This window comes from Mauremys mutica, unplaced genomic scaffold (genome assembly GCF_020497125.1).
Source record: "Mauremys mutica isolate MM-2020 ecotype Southern unplaced genomic scaffold, ASM2049712v1 Super-Scaffold_100033, whole genome shotgun sequence".
In the NCBI taxonomy this organism is placed as follows: Eukaryota; Metazoa; Chordata; order Testudines; family Geoemydidae; genus Mauremys; species Mauremys mutica.
In genome coordinates, this window is record NW_025423255.1 from 6,425,804 (window position 1) to 6,443,553 (window position 17,750).

At 51.0% G+C, this 17,750-nt stretch overlaps 1 protein-coding gene across 2 annotated transcripts; it reads left to right on the forward strand.

Moving 5' to 3' along the window:
• Positions 1-286: 286 nt before the first annotated feature.
• LOC123358227 (butyrophilin subfamily 3 member A2-like) lies at positions 287-15,796 on the forward strand. Of its 2 annotated transcripts, none has more exons than XM_045000889.1 (9): positions 287-352; positions 3,525-3,641; positions 5,124-5,471; positions 8,365-8,646; positions 10,507-10,614; positions 13,524-13,556; positions 14,141-14,173; positions 14,283-14,315; positions 15,538-15,796. In XM_045000889.1, the coding sequence occupies exons 3-9, from the start codon at positions 5,306-5,308 to the stop codon at positions 15,540-15,542; spliced, it is 660 nt and encodes a 219-aa protein (XP_044856824.1). In that variant the 5' UTR covers positions 287-352; positions 3,525-3,641; positions 5,124-5,305; the 3' UTR covers positions 15,543-15,796. The 2 variants fall into 2 exon arrangements, with proteins under 2 accessions (XP_044856824.1, XP_044856823.1); XM_045000888.1 differs by having other exon boundaries at positions 15,708-15,796.
• Positions 15,797-17,750: the final 1,954 nt, after the last annotated feature.

Consider the following 17,750-nt stretch of genomic DNA (forward strand, 5'->3'; position numbering starts at 1 on the left):
CGACTTTCTGACTCCAGCCCCACTCCTTTTCCCTGTGAGTGTGAGGCAAGAAGAATCCATCCCATTCTGTTGTTGATTCACTATCCTTGTATAATCCCCTCCAATTTCCCCTCCTTTCTCTTGAATGGTGACATAAAATCTCCCCACATGATGCTTGTCCCTTATATTGGCAAATATTTAGTTTGTGCCCCATTTTCTCCTCAGTTCTGAAATACTGATATCAATTTCTCTCCAGGTGTGTGACTGAGATTGGGGCTCTTATCGTACTGAGTGTGGCCCTGTTCTGCCAGATGCTGCAGAGACCCCAACTGAGATCTGGGCCCTGTTCTGCCAGGCACCGAAGAGACCCCAGGTGAGATCAGACCCCACTGTTGTGCCAGGTAAAACTGAGACCTGGACTGAGATCACGGCCCCCCTTGTGCCAGGCAGCACATGACTGCGGTCCAAACCGCTGCCTCCATTGTGCTGGGCACTTCAGAGATCCTGCTGAGTCTGGCATTGCACTGACCCTAATGAAGATCACACCCCACCACTGTACTGGGCACTGCACAGAACCTGACAGAGATCCTGGCCCCACGTTTTGCCAGATACTGCAGGGGCCCTAAACAAAATCAGGGATCCTGTAATGCCGGGAGTTGCAGAGCCCCTGACTGAGCTCAGGCTCCCCTGTTGGTCAGGACTCTGCACACTGACCAAGATCAGGGTCCCCATTGTAACAGGTGTTGAACAGACACCAAGGGTATCTTTACCCTGCCATTAAAAACCCCCAGCTGGCCCATGCCAGGTGACTCAGGCTCACAGGGCTCAGGCGAAGGGGCTGTTTAATTGCAGTGTAGATGTCTGGGCTCGGGCTGGGGCCAGGCTGTAGGACCCTGCGAGGTGGGAGGGTGCCAGACCTTGGGCTGCAGCCCCAGCCGGAACATGGACACCACAATTAAACTGCCCCACAGCCTGAGCCGTGTGAGCCCAAGTCAGCGGGCACGGGCCAGCCGCCGGTGTCTAACAAGTTTGCATGGAGAATATGGGGCAAAACTGGGAACTGAACCCAGATTGTTTGAATTCTTGCCTCTCCCCTTAACCCCAGGCCCAGCGTGTGTGTGTGCAGCGTTGTTTTGGTCTGTGTTTGCCTTGCATTGTCTTCCAAGGGAGGCTGTGGAATTTCCTTCACTGGAGGTTTTTAAGACCTGGTTAGAGATACACCAGTCTGGGAATGTCTAGGGATACTTGGTGCTGCCTCAGCACAGGGGGCTGGAGGAGACGACCTCTCAAGATCCCTTCTAGGCCTACACTGAAATAATTCTCTTTTGTGCTGTGTCCTGTTCTACGCTGAGCTGTTGTGCATGGTGCCATTTGGAACTGTGATCGCACCATGTTGTGTAGCAGTTTTATGGTGCATTGTTTTACCTCAGCATGTTTGGTGCCTGTGCTGTGCTGGTTTGAGATGAGCTCTTTTTTTTTTTTTTCATTGTGTAATATTGTCCTAGGGTGTGTTAGTTTGCATTGTGTTTTCTTTTCCTCTGTATTGTCATTTTATGCTGTGGCTTTTGTTGTTTATTTTTTCTTTTTTTTTTTTCTGAGTTTCCTGACATTATGTTGTGGTGGGTTTTACTCTGGATGTTGTGTTTTGTACATATATATCGCATGGCATCCTAGAAATGTAGTGCTGGACAGAACCTCAAGATGTCATCAAGTCCAGCTGTCTCTGCCGAGGCAGGACCAAGTATATGTAGATTGTCTCTGACAGAGCTTTGTCCTACGTGTTCTTAAAAACTTCCAGGGAAAGAGACTCCCCAGCCCCCCTTGTAAGACTATTCGAGAGCTGACCTGCCTTAGCTCTGGGGACACCCACACAGATTGTAGTGGTGAGCAGCTCTGGAGAGAGGAGACCCCGGTGAGTGGGCAGCTGGGGAAAGAGACTAAAGTTGGGAGGAGAAACATTGACGTGTCCAAGGTCACCCAGGCTGTCTGTGACCGAGCTCGAAATAGGTTCTAGTGCCACCGTACTACTGTTTTGGGCACTGAAGGTCTCTGCCACCTTGGTGTTTTAGGCACTGGTGCAAACCCTTAGTGTAGACAGAAGTTACACTAGTGCACTCTGATTGGTACTGGTGCACCATGTCCCAGTTTGAAGGTTTGAGGTGGTGGAGGCGGGGGGAAGTGACCTCACAGAGGCCTGGGGCTGTGGGAACAGTGCAGCTGGGAAGGGAGGGGCAGCAGTGAGTGCTGGAGGTATGAGCCAGGAGCGCAGCCCCACAGGGCTGGACACTGACTTCTCCTGACCCAGGGGACACCCCCCCCAGCGAGGTGGTTTGTCCATGGATGCACAGGCTGTCTTGGCAGGGCAGCTCAGCTGCAGTTCCTGCACACCTCTTCCTGCAGCCTAATACAGTGTGTTCGGGGGCCTTTCCAAGCTGCCGGTGACGGGGCTCTGGAGTTAACAGGGTCTGTTCCTGGCTCTGTCACAGACCTGTTCAGTGACCGTGGGGAAGTCACAGCCCCTCTCTCTGTAACGCTGTCTCCAGTGACTGGAGAGCACGAGCACCAGCCTCGGGCAGACTGGTAAGAAGCAGGGAACAAACCCCAAATTGGGTGTGAGGTCTGTATGGAGATTTCACCAACCAAGTATCCAGTGTAAACGCTTCAGGCACTGTACCAGCATTATCATGGAGTCACAGACAGTCCCCTTGGGTGATCCCATATATTTTACCACGCAGGTGAGCTCACCTTTGTGACAGATGGTCCTTTCCACCAGGCGTTCTCAAAGCACATACACTAAGGAACTGCCTGACCCCTGGTGTGCTGGCCACTGCTTCCCGCAGCTCCAGTTGGCCAGGAATGGTGAACCGCGGCCATTGGGAGCTGCAGGTGGCCATGCCTGCGGATGGTCAATGTAAACAAACTGTCTCGTGGCCCGCTAGCGGATTACTCTGACGGGCCGCAAGCCAAAGGTTGCCGACCCCTGCTCTAGCTGATGTTACATTGATGAGTGTGACCAGGACGCAGAGAAGGAGCTTGTTCAGAAAGCCAAAGGGTGATGTTATTCACTGGAATGCCCCCCACTGCCCCGAGGTAGCGAGATCCCCAGAATACCCTCACCTGGGACAGATGTTGCTGGGAGATGGAGCTGCTTTCCCCAAAGCAATAAGTGGCCTAAGCTCAAGAGCTTTGCCTGCACTGGCTTGTTTTCCTTAATACCTCCCTTCTTATTTATTCATTCACTGGGATTACGGTAACACCTAAATGCCCAAACCAAGATGGGGGCCCCATTGTACTGGGCCCTGGACACACCAATAGTGAGAGACCATCTCTGCCCTGGAGAGCTTCGTACAATCTAAACAGACCAGACAGCAGCTCGGGGGTTTTAGCTCAGAGCCGGGCCAGACGAGGACTGTAGGGAAAATCCCTTCCCTTTGGCTGTATGTTAGGCAGCAGTGAGGCCTGTTACCTCCTCCCTGCAGCTCCATGGCACTGTCACTGCATCACACTTACCCGCCATCTGGTTTGTTATTTCTCCTGTTCCCCAGATCCAGCTATGATGATGGGGAAGGTTCCCTCCTTCTCCCCCGGCTCCACAGTGAGCTCCGCTCTGCCCGGCTACGTCGCTCTCTGCCTCGCTCTACAGGTGCAGAGGCTGGTGTCAGGTAGGAGCTCCGGCCTCCTCGCTGGGTTTGCTGCTGGTCTATTGCTGGTTATTAACATCACTGCCTTGTCTTGCAAACCACGTCTGCTCACCCCGCCTGGTGTCTCATGCTCTTTACACAAATGGAGACACTGCAGGGCACAGCTGGGTCCCTAAAAACCATGGTTGCTACACCTCTGCTCAATCTTCTCAGGCCTCTGGCTGGTTTCTGGCAGCTATAAATACACAGAACTGCCTCCTGCACTTTCCGATCTGCCTCGTCCTCCCTCTCCATTATCTCTACGTTTACCCGTAGAGTGACCGCCTGTGTAGCGATGATCTTTACACTTTGCAAGCCCTTACACCGGGGGTCTCAAATATGCAGCCCATGGGCTGCCCACGGCCTGCGAGATTATTTTCTGTGGCCTGCGAGCTCCTTGCGGCCCCCCCACCGTCCCCCAGCGTTTACCTAGAGCGGCTCCAGCCCTGTGTGCACCAGGGGCAGGGCACCTGCCCTGCCCCTGCACTGCTCCAGGAAGCAGATGGAACCTGGGGGAGGAGAGGCGCAGGCAGGTGCGTGTGGATGTTGCTTCAGGCACCGCCCCCAGCAGCTCCCATCGGCCGCGGTTCCCCGTTCCCGGCCAATGGGAGATGCTGGGGCGGTGCCTGAAGCAACAGTAACACGCACTCCCCTGTGCCCCTGCTCCCCCACGTTCCAGCTGCTTCCCGGAGCGGAGCAGGGCAGGAGCAGGCAGGCAGGGAGCCTGCCCTGAGTGAGTGCCAGGCCAGAGCCCGCCCCCCCAAACTCCTCCTGCAGTCGAACCCCCTGCCCCAACCCCCTGCCACACCCCTCCTGTACCCCAACCCACTGTCCTGAGCCCCTGCCGCACCCCTCATCCCTCCTGCACCCCACACCCCAACTCCCTACCCTGAGCTCCTGCCATACCCTACACCCCTCCTGCACCCTCTGGGGGCAGGCAGAGGGTGGAGTTGGGGTGGGGATTTTGGGGAAGAGGTTGGAATGGGGGCAGGGAAGGGGTGGGAAGAGGCAGGGCTTCAGGGAAGGGGTGGAATGGGGGCGGGGCCGAGGGCGGCAGGGGGGAGGTGTCAGTGATGCGGCCCTTGGGCAAATGTACTAGTCCTCAGGTGGCCCTCGTCATTTGAGTTTGAGACCCCTGGCTTACACCATCCCTACAGCAGCTGGGACGGTCCCTGCGCTGCAGCAGCAGGAAAAGGCCTTGGCGTATCAGAGAATCAGGCCCCCCATACCATTATCCCCAGGGTGTCCATGAGAAGTGTTGAGCCATAGTCAGAGATCATACAAGTAATGCATAAAATTCACATACGAGCTCTGCCCTCGTACACGTGTGTAGAGCACTGCGTGGGTACGTCATGCATTCTAATACATGATGCTCTCTCTTACTGTGGGTCTTACTGCTGAATTAACACACCACTCAGCTCCTCTTTGATTTAATTGACTTTTTATCCCTGACACATTTCACAGCACAGTTCACAGTGACTGGACCTGATCGTCCAATCACAGCATCTGTCGGTGGGGAGGCCGTCCTGCCCTGCCACCTCTCCCCCAGGATGAGTGCTAAGAGCATGGAGGTGAGATGGATCTGATCCCAGCACTCTGCAGTTGTGCACCTGTACCAAGATGGGCAGGATCGGTATGAAAATCAGATGTTGGACTATCAAGGAAGGACAGAGCTGCTGAAAGATGACATCACCAATGGAAGTGTTTCCTTGAGAATACGTGATATCCAACCTTCTGACAAGGGCCAGTACACTTTTTTATTTCAATCACTTACCTTCTTTCAAGGCACCTCAGTGCTCCTGCAGGTGGAAGGTTAGTAACTTGTTTCACTGCTGTTTTTACTTCAGAAAGGATAATAAATAGAGAGCTCTTGGGAGACGGTGCTTGTGGTTTCTCTGCCGGCCAATGCTCTGAATTCTCTTTTGACTTCCCGTAATTTCCCAGTAGAGTCAGTGTCTGCTCTCAGGACACATTGAAGGGCTTGCTGGAATGCTCTGTACGCTGAGGCTGCTTCTAAACTTTGCTTTGCAAGTGAAGGTTATGGAAGAGTTCAGCCTTCATGCATGTCAATTAGGTGGTTCACAACTACTCCACATGAATCCTCTTGTATGCAGCTGCTGCACCAAGCCTGTTTATAGCATCGTTAAAAGGAAAACTGATTCCCTTACTCCTGCTCACACTATCAGCCTCCTGGGTTATGTAGCAGCTTATCCCTGGTCCTTAGAGAAAATGAAGGATCTGCACATATGACAGAACAGCAATCAATGAGAGGCAGTGGGGCCAAATGGACTGAATGCCACCTCTGATCAATTCCAACATTTTAGGGAATTTTCTCAGCATCAAAGGCCAGAATCCTGTTGATCTTGGGGACAATCAGAAAACAAAAATGGGGGGAAATGGGGCCATATGGAGCTGCTATCTGTTGATGGCACCATTAACACCTTGAAGCATAACAGCCCTACTCATCCTGCCAACAGAGTTTATCATGTTGACACCTCCAGTGATAGAAGAGAAATAATTGTTCTCCCTCCATGGGGTGGATACTCAGCCAGCAGGGACAGCCAGAGGGGGTGGAGATGTCATTCCTTCCTTTCTCCTTCCCAAAGTCCTGCCTCCTCAACACCTGCTCCAGTCAGGGGAGAGAGGGCACCAGCCATCCACCCTACCTTTCCAATCTATGGGGGAGAAGAGACACCCGGAAACCATGGCATGATGGGAAGGATGGGGACCCCAGTGTGGAGGACATGGAAATAGGACAGTAAACAGAGCCACTGGCACGGGGGAAAGGGACAGCATTGGGGGAAGTGGGAATGGGGGTGTGCACACAGAACCTCTGGTATGGGGGAGATTGCGGGGAGTTGCAGGGAGTCCCTGAAATAGAGAGGGATAGGACAGTGACTTGTGGGGGGAATGGAGGTATGCAAGGAGCCCCTCATGCGTGCGATGCACTCAGCCTACACAAGATACAAAGTGTGTGACACACTAGTTATGCTGGAAGTTTGATCTCTGGACACTTGCAAAGGGGCTTGAAGTTGTGGTTGGGCTAATCAGTTGGCAGAGGCTTAATTTGTCCCCTATCTGGTTTTCCAATTTTCCCCTAAGTCAAGTGCCCAGTGAGACCTAGAACAGTCCCTGCACTTTCGGAATCGACTAGGTACAGCGTTCAAAAGGTGTCACATTACAAACACAGACAGAAAAACAGAGAGATGCCACTGAGTTGTGGAAGTAGAGCAAGAACTGACAGGGATTTGTAGGGGATCTTAATGCAAGACAGTCTCTGTTAGCAAGAGTCAGACTAACTGTAACCCTAATAACACGAGATTTTTAGAAGCGAGGATTGTGTGAGGCGAGTGGGAAGGAACTGTGTGAGAAGTTGTTGTGACCTTGTGTAAATAAGATAGAATGTGGATTAGAGTCAAAATAAGTGATAAAAATATGTTATCAGGCTGACCTATGTATAAACAAAATGCAGCTGGTGCTTATTATTGTCTGTAACAAAAGGTATAAATGCTGGAACTGTTTACCTGTGGAGAGACCTGCCTAGGAGGGGGAAACCCTGCATCCTAGCGCACTCCCTCCCTCTATGCAATTGCTCGAGAAATAAAGTATCTGACTTTGCTGCACCCAACCAGAGAGTGAAAACTGAGTTTTTCTCCAACAGCATTCACAAACTCGGCCCATCAATTTGAATCCACACCTTTGTGATGTCAGTGCAAGTCTATGTGTGTGTCATTTCAGATTAACAATGTCCCATTTCACAACTGATTTAAATGAAATAAAAATGGGACACAAAATAAGAGTGTTACACACTGACTTGCACTGAAAGAACCAAAGATGTGAGTTGAAGTTGGTTTCGTTTTGCTGGTGCCAGCCTGTGAGTAGACTCGCCCTGAGACTCAAATACTCTCATTAACACAAGATGGATTGAGAATGCAGAGCATCAATCATATTAAAACAAAAAGAAATGGTCTCTATAACCAATCTAGTCTGACACTACAGAGCTCTTCCAGGCCTAATCCAAAGCGCAGATTGTTAATGTGAGGCGTTACACTCTGGATCAGGCCTTGAGAGTGGATAGAACAATACCACACATATGGGGTGCCCAACCTGAGCCTGAGAAGGAGCCAGAGTTTACCAATGTACATTGCCAAAGAATCACTGTAATACGTCAGCAGCCCCCCATCAGCTCCCACCCCCTGCTCCCAGCACCTCCCACCCATGGGAAGCCACACTAATAAGCACTCCCACACACACACACCTCCCGATCAGCTGTTTCATGGCGTGCAGGAGGTTCTGGGAGGGAGGGGGAGGAGCGAGGGCATGGCAGGCTCAAGGGAGGGGTGGAGTGGAGGCAGGGCCTGTGGCAGAGCCAGCGATTGAGCAGTGGGCACCCCCGGCACATTGGAAAGTTGGCGCCTGGAGCTCCAGCCCCGGTGTCGGTGCCTATATAAGGAGCCGCATATTAACTTCTGAAAAGCCACACGGGGCTCCGGAGCCACAGGTTGGCCACCCCGTCCTACATCATCTCCTCCTTACTTCGGTCAGTGCTGTTCACATCTTCCAGGTGTCCCAGAAATTCCTAGTTTACAAGAATCAATGCCTCCCCCCCTTCCCAAAGGGGTGTTCTTGAAGATACTGTCATGAAACATTTGGCTCATAACACAATATTGTAGATTTAACATCAGTTCCTTGCATTCCCCTCTAGGTTTGGGCTCTGGCCCTGACATCTCTGTGGAGGGACATCAGGACGGAGGGATCAAGGTGGTGTGTTGTTCATCCAGATGGTACCCACAGCCCGAGGCTCAGTGGAGAGATCTTCAGGGACAGTTCTTACCATCAGCCTCTGAAAACATATCCCGAGCAGCTGGTGGCCTGTTTCAAACAGAGATTGCCATTGTTATAACAGAAGAGTCCAACCAGAAAGTGTCCTGCTGTGTTAGGAACCCGCGTGTCAACCAGGAGAGAGAGTCAGCAATTTACATAGCAGGTCAGTGCCGCACATGGACAGACTGAGACACTGCAGATGTTAGTGGGGAGCACTTACTAGAGTGTCTCCTAGTAGTGAGGTCTTGAGCATCCTCAGCTCTCTCTGGATATATCTGGTGACTCAAAATAGTTCTATGTAACGTTTGTGGGCTATCCGGACTGACGTGTAAAAGCTACCTCGGGTTAACTGACAGTTTACTCCAGGTAAAAAACTCTAGTGTAGACAAACCCTTGACTTCAATAGTAGCTGAGGGTGTTTAGCCAGAAAAGCTGAGCAACCAGCAATCTCCTTTCTTCTCAGTCGGGCTGCAGAGGGAATTCTCCTGTGTTCCCAATGGGAGTTGCTGGTTGTTGAGTATTTTTGACAAAATCTAGCCACTGAAGTCATTTTTCCTGAACAGTGAAAAAGGGCCCCGGTCAGGATCTCAGCATTGCTGCTTAGACTGCACCTGAAAAGATCACAACAGTGGAATGGCTGCACTATGGATCCCCTGCTGCAGTTCAAACCCTGGCAAAACTCCCATTGCCTTAAAGAGTTAGAACTGAGGGCTCAAACTGTAACTTGTATTGAATTGCACAAAAGTCAGGAAATGCAGAACTCCACAGGCAGCATGACCCGGACCTCCCCTGTGCACATACGGCGGTTTTTGGCTCATTTCATGAGCCTGATCCTGCATTCATTGTACAATGAAATTGATAGGGAGATTTGCTAGGCATAAACAATCAAGCCTATAACGTGTAAATACAAAATGTTACCTAAATCCAGCTTAACATTTTAGAAAAACAGTTCAGGCTTTTTGTACTATTTCCTAGCTAATAACTATTATTATAGAACCAATATTTTGTCACTGTAATAATAATTTTGCATTTGTAAAGCACTATTCATCTTCCATCTCAAAGGGCTGTAACATTTCCCTGTGGCATGCCCAGTGCATCAGTTTCACAGAGTCACCTTTGACTCCCTTCCTGGTCTTCCTTGAGGGCATCCAGTTAAGGTTTCCAGCTCCCAGCTGTCATCTCTCATAGGAAGATACCTGCATCTCTCTCCTTCCAGCCTGGGGGCTTTGACTTGCAGTCCCCTCTGCACCTCACTGTGATTCCCCCAGCAGGTCTGCTCAGGCTCCAGCACCAGTGTAAAGAAGGTGCTGTCCATTTGTTCACCCAGGAAGAAAGCCCTGACCCCTGAGTCTGTTTTAACTGCCTTTTATTCCAAAAGTCTCACTTTGTCCCCCCAACTTCCTGGAAACAGGTAAAACCCGTCCCTCCTCCTATTCCCCAGAAGGTCAAGCTTCAAGGACTGGGGAATTTGCATAACCACTGTTGTGGAATATTGTATTAATCACCCCCTAGTGATTCTAGATTCTGTAGGAAACCCCTGCCCCCAGTGAGCAAGGAACACACTGTATATCTACACTGCAATGTAAACCCACCCTCAGACTCCGGCTTTGTTGTTATTAAAATCCCTGCGTGGTTGAGCTTCCCTGAGCACAGGAGAATGTGGAGCATCAGTAACTGGTTACAGCATTCTGATCTTGAGGGCCCGTCTGCACTGGTTGCAGCCCTGACATCCAGTAGAGAAGCCTAGGGGCTGCTCTAAGTTACACCAGTGGCAGATGGGTGTAGTGGAGCTCTGCCATGCCCCGTGCCTGCCACTAATATCCCCATTCTTATTAATTAACCATGTTTGGTAACCAGATTAGCACTCAGAATTTCATTGGCTTAATAATAAAACTCAAAGAAGCCACATTTCATGTTGTATTTCCCTGTGAGATTCTTTTAACCAGTCACAGTGTCACCATTTTCTCAATGTCCTGTCTTCATTCTACATGTGTTTGTTCCTAAATCAATATTTCTCCTGCAGATCTCTTTTTTCCACGGGTCTCTCCCTGGGTGGTGGCTCTGGCAGTGATCCTGGCTCTTGTCATTGTCCTGGCCATCTGCTGCATCTGGACACAACGCAGAGCAAAAGGTAAAGGAACAAGAAGGGAGAATGCAGTGCGCTAGGGGAAAGATTTGCATCAGCCATTCCTGGGCAGTCGTCATCCACAGCCAATTATCTCCAGCTGCGAGGATTGCTGGTGCATGCATCAGTGTCATCCCAAGTGGGATTTCTGAAAATGTGTCTCCAGTACTTCTTTCTGATGACATGGAACCACACACTGGGTCCAATGCAAAATTAGGCAGCGTTCCTGGAACACCTTTGTATGGCCCTAGCGGAAAGGTAAGTACAAGCAGCATGCTGAAGCTACTCTGGTCTGATTCCACATGGCCAAAGTCTCAGCGTGCACATGCATTCACGTCATTAGCTCTGTCAGTGGCGTCTGGCCAGAAACAATAGCATGACCATATGGAATCAGACCAGGGGTCTATCCAAGCCAGGGTCCTGTCTCTGACTGTGGCAAGCATCAGCTGCTTCAAAAGGAAGGTGCAAGAACTCCAGAATAACCAGAGAGCAAAGATTCTCTTGTAGGCAATGGCAGTAGGGTAAAGAAAAAGCTGAAGTCTTTCTCCTAGTCCTCCATTGGCTCAGAAGGTCCTTTGGACTTGATAGACATTCAAGGAATCTCCATTGCACCTTGAAGCAGGAAGTCCATCTTCAGATGGACTTGGATGACCTACAGGTAACAGCATGGGCATTGGAGGAGAAGTGCACATCTGCAGGGAGTCTCCAGACAGAACTCAACTAGGGAATTTCACTCACTGATCTCATTGTGTCACATTTCAGAAATGGGGGCGGGGGGGAAGAGAATGCTCTCTGCGGCATGTTCTGTCTCTTTGTGATGTGCCCAGTACAATGGGGCCTCATCTCGGGATGCTGCCACATTACAAATACGAAAGACCACAATGTTCTAGTAATCTCAGCTACACTAGTGTTCTTCCAGGGTGATTATAGGGGTCCTAGCACCACAGAGAAGTGGGTAACAGCCTTAATGGGGATGTGTAGGCAGGCATATTGGACTCCCCAGCTGAGTATCATCAGGTGTTAGGATTCCTCATACTGTCCAGATGAGACAAGCCTGGGGCTAGCTTTTCTAGCTGCCATTACCTCAAAGACAGCTCTTGTAGTTAGTGCCTCTAGCCGTACAAGAGCCACACGACTGTTTTCGTGACGAAAACTCTTTCTGCCCAGGCGAAGTTTTTCTCCCATTGTTCCTTGGAAACAGTTTCCCCGTCACTTCATTTTAGCCATTAGTCATAGTTCATTGCATGCCATCCAAAATCCCAGGGCCTGGCAGCCTCAAAGTTCCTGCAGCAAGATGTTTAAAAGTTTGCACCTTTTGGCATCTGGGAAGCCATTCGCAGAAGGAATCAAGGCTCCCTCGACAAGGTCCCTAGATGTATTACAAGAAGTGACTGAGCATCATCTGAGGAAGATTTGCAAAAGAGGTTTCTGTTCTTCTGCAGAAGCATCCTTTGATCAGGGGCGGCTCTCGTAATTTCACCGCCCCAAGCATGGCGGCACGCTGTGGGGGGCGCTCTGCCGGTCGCCGGTCCCGTGGCTCCGGTGGACCTCCTGCAGACGTGCCTGCGGAGGGTCCGCTGGTCTCGCGGCTCCGGTGGATCTCCCGCAGGCATGACTGCGAATGCTCCACCGAAGCCGCGGGACCAGCGGACCCTCTGCAGGGACGCCTGCGGGAGGTCCACCGGAGCCGCCTGTCGCCCTCCCGGCGACCGGCAGAGCACCCCCCTGTGGCGTGCCACCCCGAGCACGCGCTTGGCATGCTGGGGCCTGGAGCCGCCCCTGCCTTTGATAGGAAGGTGTTAATGTATTGGTTCCCACATAATTCCTTAAATGAAACAGCCTTTGCTGGGGAGTGGGTGGAGAGATTCCATTTCTGCCAATTATTCTACTGCAATAATATTACATTTGTGTTTTATACTCCCTCACCCCCATCTTCTGCGATTCTGTACTTCCCATTAGTGATGAATGAGGAGAGAAGCTGTGCAGCAGAATGAGAAAATTCTTACCTGGTAATTTTTTTTTCTGTTCTCAGCATCTCTTCTCATTCATCCCACCCTGCTAGTCTGGTAAATGACTGGAACGCAGCGTGTAACAAGCTGATTTTTTTCTCTCCAGGGAGCTGTAGACATATAATTGCCTTAGGGTTAGAGAACAGAATTCCAGGTTGTCTCTCTAGTTCCTGGAGTGTTTCTGCAGCTTTGCAAGAATTCTTGTGGTGGACTGAGCTGAAGGGTGGGGCTTAGTCGCGGAGCCTCCAGCAACAACACTGGTCCCCTCTGAAGGCCTCACCCAATAGAAATGGAGGAGGAGGGAAGCTGCTAACAGGGAAATGTCTCACCTGACACGTTTCTCTCATTTCCAGCTGTGTTTGGATCCGAGGGCTGGATCCACCCCTTTCTGAGCTAGGGCACCCACCATCTGCCCCAGCCCTACGGGGAGCTGTTTCCCAGGTATCACTAGGGCCAGGGGGCAGGCGCCAGCCACAAGGCCAGGAGCTGGGCTTGGATGAAGCCAACCAGATCCCATCCCTTATCCAGCCCCATTACCATTGCTCACTTCCTGTCCCTGGCCCCACAGTCAGGAGGTGGGGGGAGCTGTGGCCGTTCAGGGGATGGGCACAGAGGGGACAGAGACCTTCTCTACCCCACTCCCACAGCAGCCAGATCTGACAGGAGTGTGATGGGGTCTGGGCAGTGTGGATGGCCCCTCGGGGAGACACGCAGAGCAATCCCTAGACATGCTAGTCAGTGGGGCCCGGGCAGTAGGGATGCTGAGTGAAGGAACATCAAGACAGATCTGTCTGTGGGTTCTGTTTGACTGCCTGCCTCACTAGCATAAATTACATGAATAGCAGGCACTGCACCATAAACACAACAAGGTGAAATCTCACCTCTTTTTTTTCCCCCTCCCCGTAGAGACCCTGCAAACTCATATGAAGAATCAGAAGGGTAAGTGTCTGGACCCACTACATTACCTGAGAGTAGGGTCATCTCAGACAGAGCAGGGCGAAATCTCACCTGTATTAACTGAGGCCTGGTCTACACTACCGGGGGGGTGGGAGGGGCGAACAAAGGTACGCGCGTAGCTGAAGTCGAAGTACCTTAGTTCGGGCTACTCACCCGTCCAGACGCCGCGGGACCGAACTCCGTGGCTCCCAGGTCGACTCCGCCACCGTCGTTTGCAGTGGTGGAGTTCCGGAGTCGACCGCAGCGCTTCCGGAGTTCGAACTATCGCATCTAGATCAGACGCGATAGTTCGAATTCCGAGAAGTCGAACTCTCCGCGTCGACCCGCGCGGTGAGTATAGACCAGCCCTAAGTACTGGAACAATTTACCAAGGGTTGTTTGGGGTGGATTTTCCATAATTGGTAGTTTATAAATCAAGACTGGATTTTTTTCTGTAAGAGCGGCCATCAGAATTATTTTGGGGACGTTCTCTGGCCTGTGTTATGCAGGAGGTCAGAGCAGATGATCACAATGGTCCCTTCTGGCCGTAGAACTTAAATATCACCTCTGCCCTTTTATCCCTCTAGGGATTCTGCTAACTGAAATGGAGCGTGAGAATGGTGAGTGTCTGGGCCAGTTACATTAGCTGGGGCGAGTGGGGGGGGGGGGGTGTCACCATCATAAATATGGCAGGGTGAAATCTCACATATCCCCCTTTCCTCCCCCTAGAGAGACTGCAATCTGAACTGGCGAAACAGAAAGGTCAGTGTCTGTGATCCACAAAACCCCACTTGGCTGACGCCTAATCCTGTAGGCATCTAAACTCACTCAGGGCATAAACCCGAGCTCTAAAAGTTCTCCTGTTGTCTAAGTTTCTGTCTCTGGGCATGCATGCTGCTGTCTCAGTCTAGGCATCTGAGCACCTACCTCCCACCTGAATCTCAGCATGATCCACAAACCAGGGGAAGATGGGTGGAGGAGTGTCTCTCTCACCTATGGGGCCTGATATGGTAGTGGTGGGAGTAGAGGAGGACCTCCCTTATAATCTTTAACCCAACAGTTAGGGGACCCACCAGGGTTGTGGGAGACTTTGGGTCAAGTCCCACCTCTGCCTGATGAGAAGGGATTTGGACAGGGATCTGCCACCTCTCGGATGAGTGCCTTAGCCACTAGGCAATGGGATATTGTGACACGGGGCTCCCTCTAGCCCTTTTGCTGAAGTTATTAAACTTAATTAACTATTAAATGGGAATCACTATAATCCTCTCTCCCCCTGACCATTTTGTGTGGAGTTACACCTTTAGTACTGAGCAGCGGGAAGTCGACCTAAGTTACGGTACTTCAGTTACGTAAGTTATTGTAATTGAAGTTGATGTAACTTCAGTTAACTTAGCCCGGTGTAGACACCGCTGTATGTCGACAGGAGATACTCTCCCCGCTGACTTACCTTCTGCCTCTCACGGAGGTGGAGTATAGACGGGAAAGCACTCTGCCATCGATTTCGCAGGTCATCACCAGACCCACTAAATCAGCGCTTAGCTGGAAGTATAGACAAGCCTAAAGGCATGTGCCATACTGTCTTGCATGGAACAACGTAGGCACCTAAGCCACCTGACTGCAGGAGAGGGGTTCCCAGCTTTGGGTCACCAGCAGTGAGGGCTTCTCCCTCCAGCCCAAGGCACCAAACCCCTGAGAAAGGCAAATGCCCCCGTTATTGGCATCTCCCATTGGCTGTCTTTGGCAGCTGCCTACCTTGTGTGCTGGCTTTTGTGGATCCCATTCGAATGGGCCATCTCTTGCCATTCAGTGTATAGGGAGCCTTGACACACCTTTGGGGTTACCCAAGGTGTCTGGGGTCAATGATGACCACCTGCTTACAGTGGGAGCCTTGTCTGTGCCCACCAGAGGAAACGCTCCCACAGCTTCTGGCAACACCGGCATTCCGCTCTGGGCTCCACAAGCCCCACCCTCCCTCTCTCTGCAGACTAGCAACTTACACACCCCAATTTGATACACTGAATTGCCCAGTCCCTTGTCTTCTGGACACCTGCAATGCACCAGTCCACTGCCTCCGTGGAAGCAGGGCACCCCAGTTAACTGGCTTCACCTCAGTTCAAGGCACTTAGAGTAAAACCAAACACGTTTATTTTACAGATCTTGAGATAAAGATTCAAATAAAAGCAAGCAAAAGGATTATAATATGGAGATATACCTCTCTCATAAAACTGGAAGGATGTTGAAAGGTCAGTGAGTTTATTCCCCTGCCTTCCCAGCAGGACCAAGTACTGTCCCTAACAGATTTTTTGCCCCAGATCCCTAAATGGCCCCCTTATGGATTGAACTCACAGTTGTGGATTTAGCAGGATGTGCAAACCCCTGAGCTATCCTTCCCCCTCTTATGATTTTCAAACATAAGGTGACAGGTAAAAGCAAAATATAAAATGCACTCTTATACCCTGTACGTCTTAAAGTACTTTCCTGTCCAACAAGGTATGTTTCACTCAGTGGTCGATCCAAACAGCACTTATCCAATCCAAAGAGTCTGGATCCACCTTTCATGAGACACTCCTGCTAGCAGAGTCTCTCTTCCATAATGGGGAATATCTTGTGCGCTTTCTTCTCCTCTTATACAATCCTAAACTATTGTCTTTTCATACTCAGGGTGTTTCATTAACTTCAGCTCAACTCTGATGGTCCCCAGTCAGAGTCTTCTCTTGGGGTCCGTTTGTCTTTGTAAATGCTCATGCCCGCATCTGCCCCAGGGTGTAAACATAGGGATGGCCTGGGTCCAGGGATGTCAGCAGGGCTGGTGCAACCATTTAGGCAACCTAAGCGGTCGCCTAGGGCACCAGCATTTGGGGGGCGCCATTTTCTTCGGCAGCGGCCATGGTGGCCGGATCTTCGGCCCCCTGGTCGCCACCGGCATTTAGGCGGAAGGAGCTGGGGCAGGGGAGCGCGGGGAGGGCCACCTGCAGCAAGTAAGGGGGGTGGGAGCACACAAGGGAACTCTCCGCCCCAGCTCACCCCTGCCCCACCTCCTCCCCGAGCACGGCATGGCCGCTTCACTTCTCCTGCCTCCAAGGCTTGTGGCGCCTAAGCTGATTGGCGCCGCAGGCCTGGGAGGTGGGAGAAGTGAAGCGGCCATGGCATGCTCAGGGTGCTTGTGCACGGAGCAGGGGTGAGCTGGGGCGGGGGCAGTGCCTCAGGGCAGAGGGTGGGGAGCTGCCGCAAGTGGGGCACCTCAGGGCAGAGGGGGGGAGCTGCCGCAAGGGGGGCGCAAGGTGGAAGTTTCGCCAAGGGCGCAAAATATCCTTGCACCGGCCCTGGATGTCAGTGTCCTCACTGCTAAATGAGTGAGTTCTGAGACTCACCCAGCCTCAGGTGAGCTGTTTTACCTTCAGTAGTTTTGGGGAACATAATATTCTACATGTTACAAAACTATTTTTCCCTTGTACAGACATCTCACAATAACTATGAGAATCAGCTAGGTCTTTGCTTTTGGCAGAGACCACAAATGACCCTCTCTTTGATGAGCTTGTAATACGCTTGCTTGGGCATGTCTCTGTCACAAGCCAAGGCCCCTAGCTCAGGCTCTGTGAATCTCATTGTTTTCCCTATGATTTTTCTGGACAACTAAAAGTTAGACTCTGTGATGCTCAGCATCACAATACCTAAGACCCCTTGTGGATCCAGCCCTATGGCCTCAGTATAATATAGACAAGGGGAACAGATAGAAAGCGAGTGTCTGTGCGTATAGTGATCCGTAGGGAAAAAAATACTGCTGTAAGTTTGCCATCACTTAAGTCAACTATGTCACTTTATGTCTCTCTTGTTATTTATTTCTAGAAAACATATTTCAGAGAAAGGTAACATTTCTTCATTACATTTTAAGGGGGAGGGATGGGGAAGAGATGGAAAAATCTCAAACTTTGCAATGAATTTCTTGGATCTTCCAGGCAGCTATTAAGGGATCTCACTATGAACTGAAATTGAGATTGGTTTGTTCTCTGTGCAAAGACATTCTCCATCTTTGCCCCTTACTCAATATGTCCAGAGTGTAAATACTTTCAAAAGTGTGCAGTGCTTTAGGAGCTAAAGTCCCAATGACTTTCAGCAGAACTTGGATGCCTCAGTCACTTAGGTGGTTTTGAAAATTTTACTGACAGTGGCTGGGAGAAGGCTGGTGCTGGGAATGGC

What these genes read in the sequence shown, in the direction of transcription:
- LOC123358227 (XM_045000888.1), top strand. Translation starts at nt 5,306, where the DNA reads ATGTTGGACTATCAAGGAAGGACAGAGCTGCTGAAAGATGACATCACC. An exon ending in AGTGCTCCTGCAGGTGGAAG is followed by an intron (nt 5,472 to 8,364) that starts GTTAGTAACTTG and finishes ATTCCCCTCTAG; the next exon opens with GTTTGGGCTCTGGCCCTGAC. An exon ending in TGAACTGGCGAAACAGAAAG is followed by an intron (nt 14,316 to 15,707) that starts GTCAGTGTCTGT and finishes TTTATTTTACAG; the next exon opens with ATCTTGAGATAAAGATTCAA.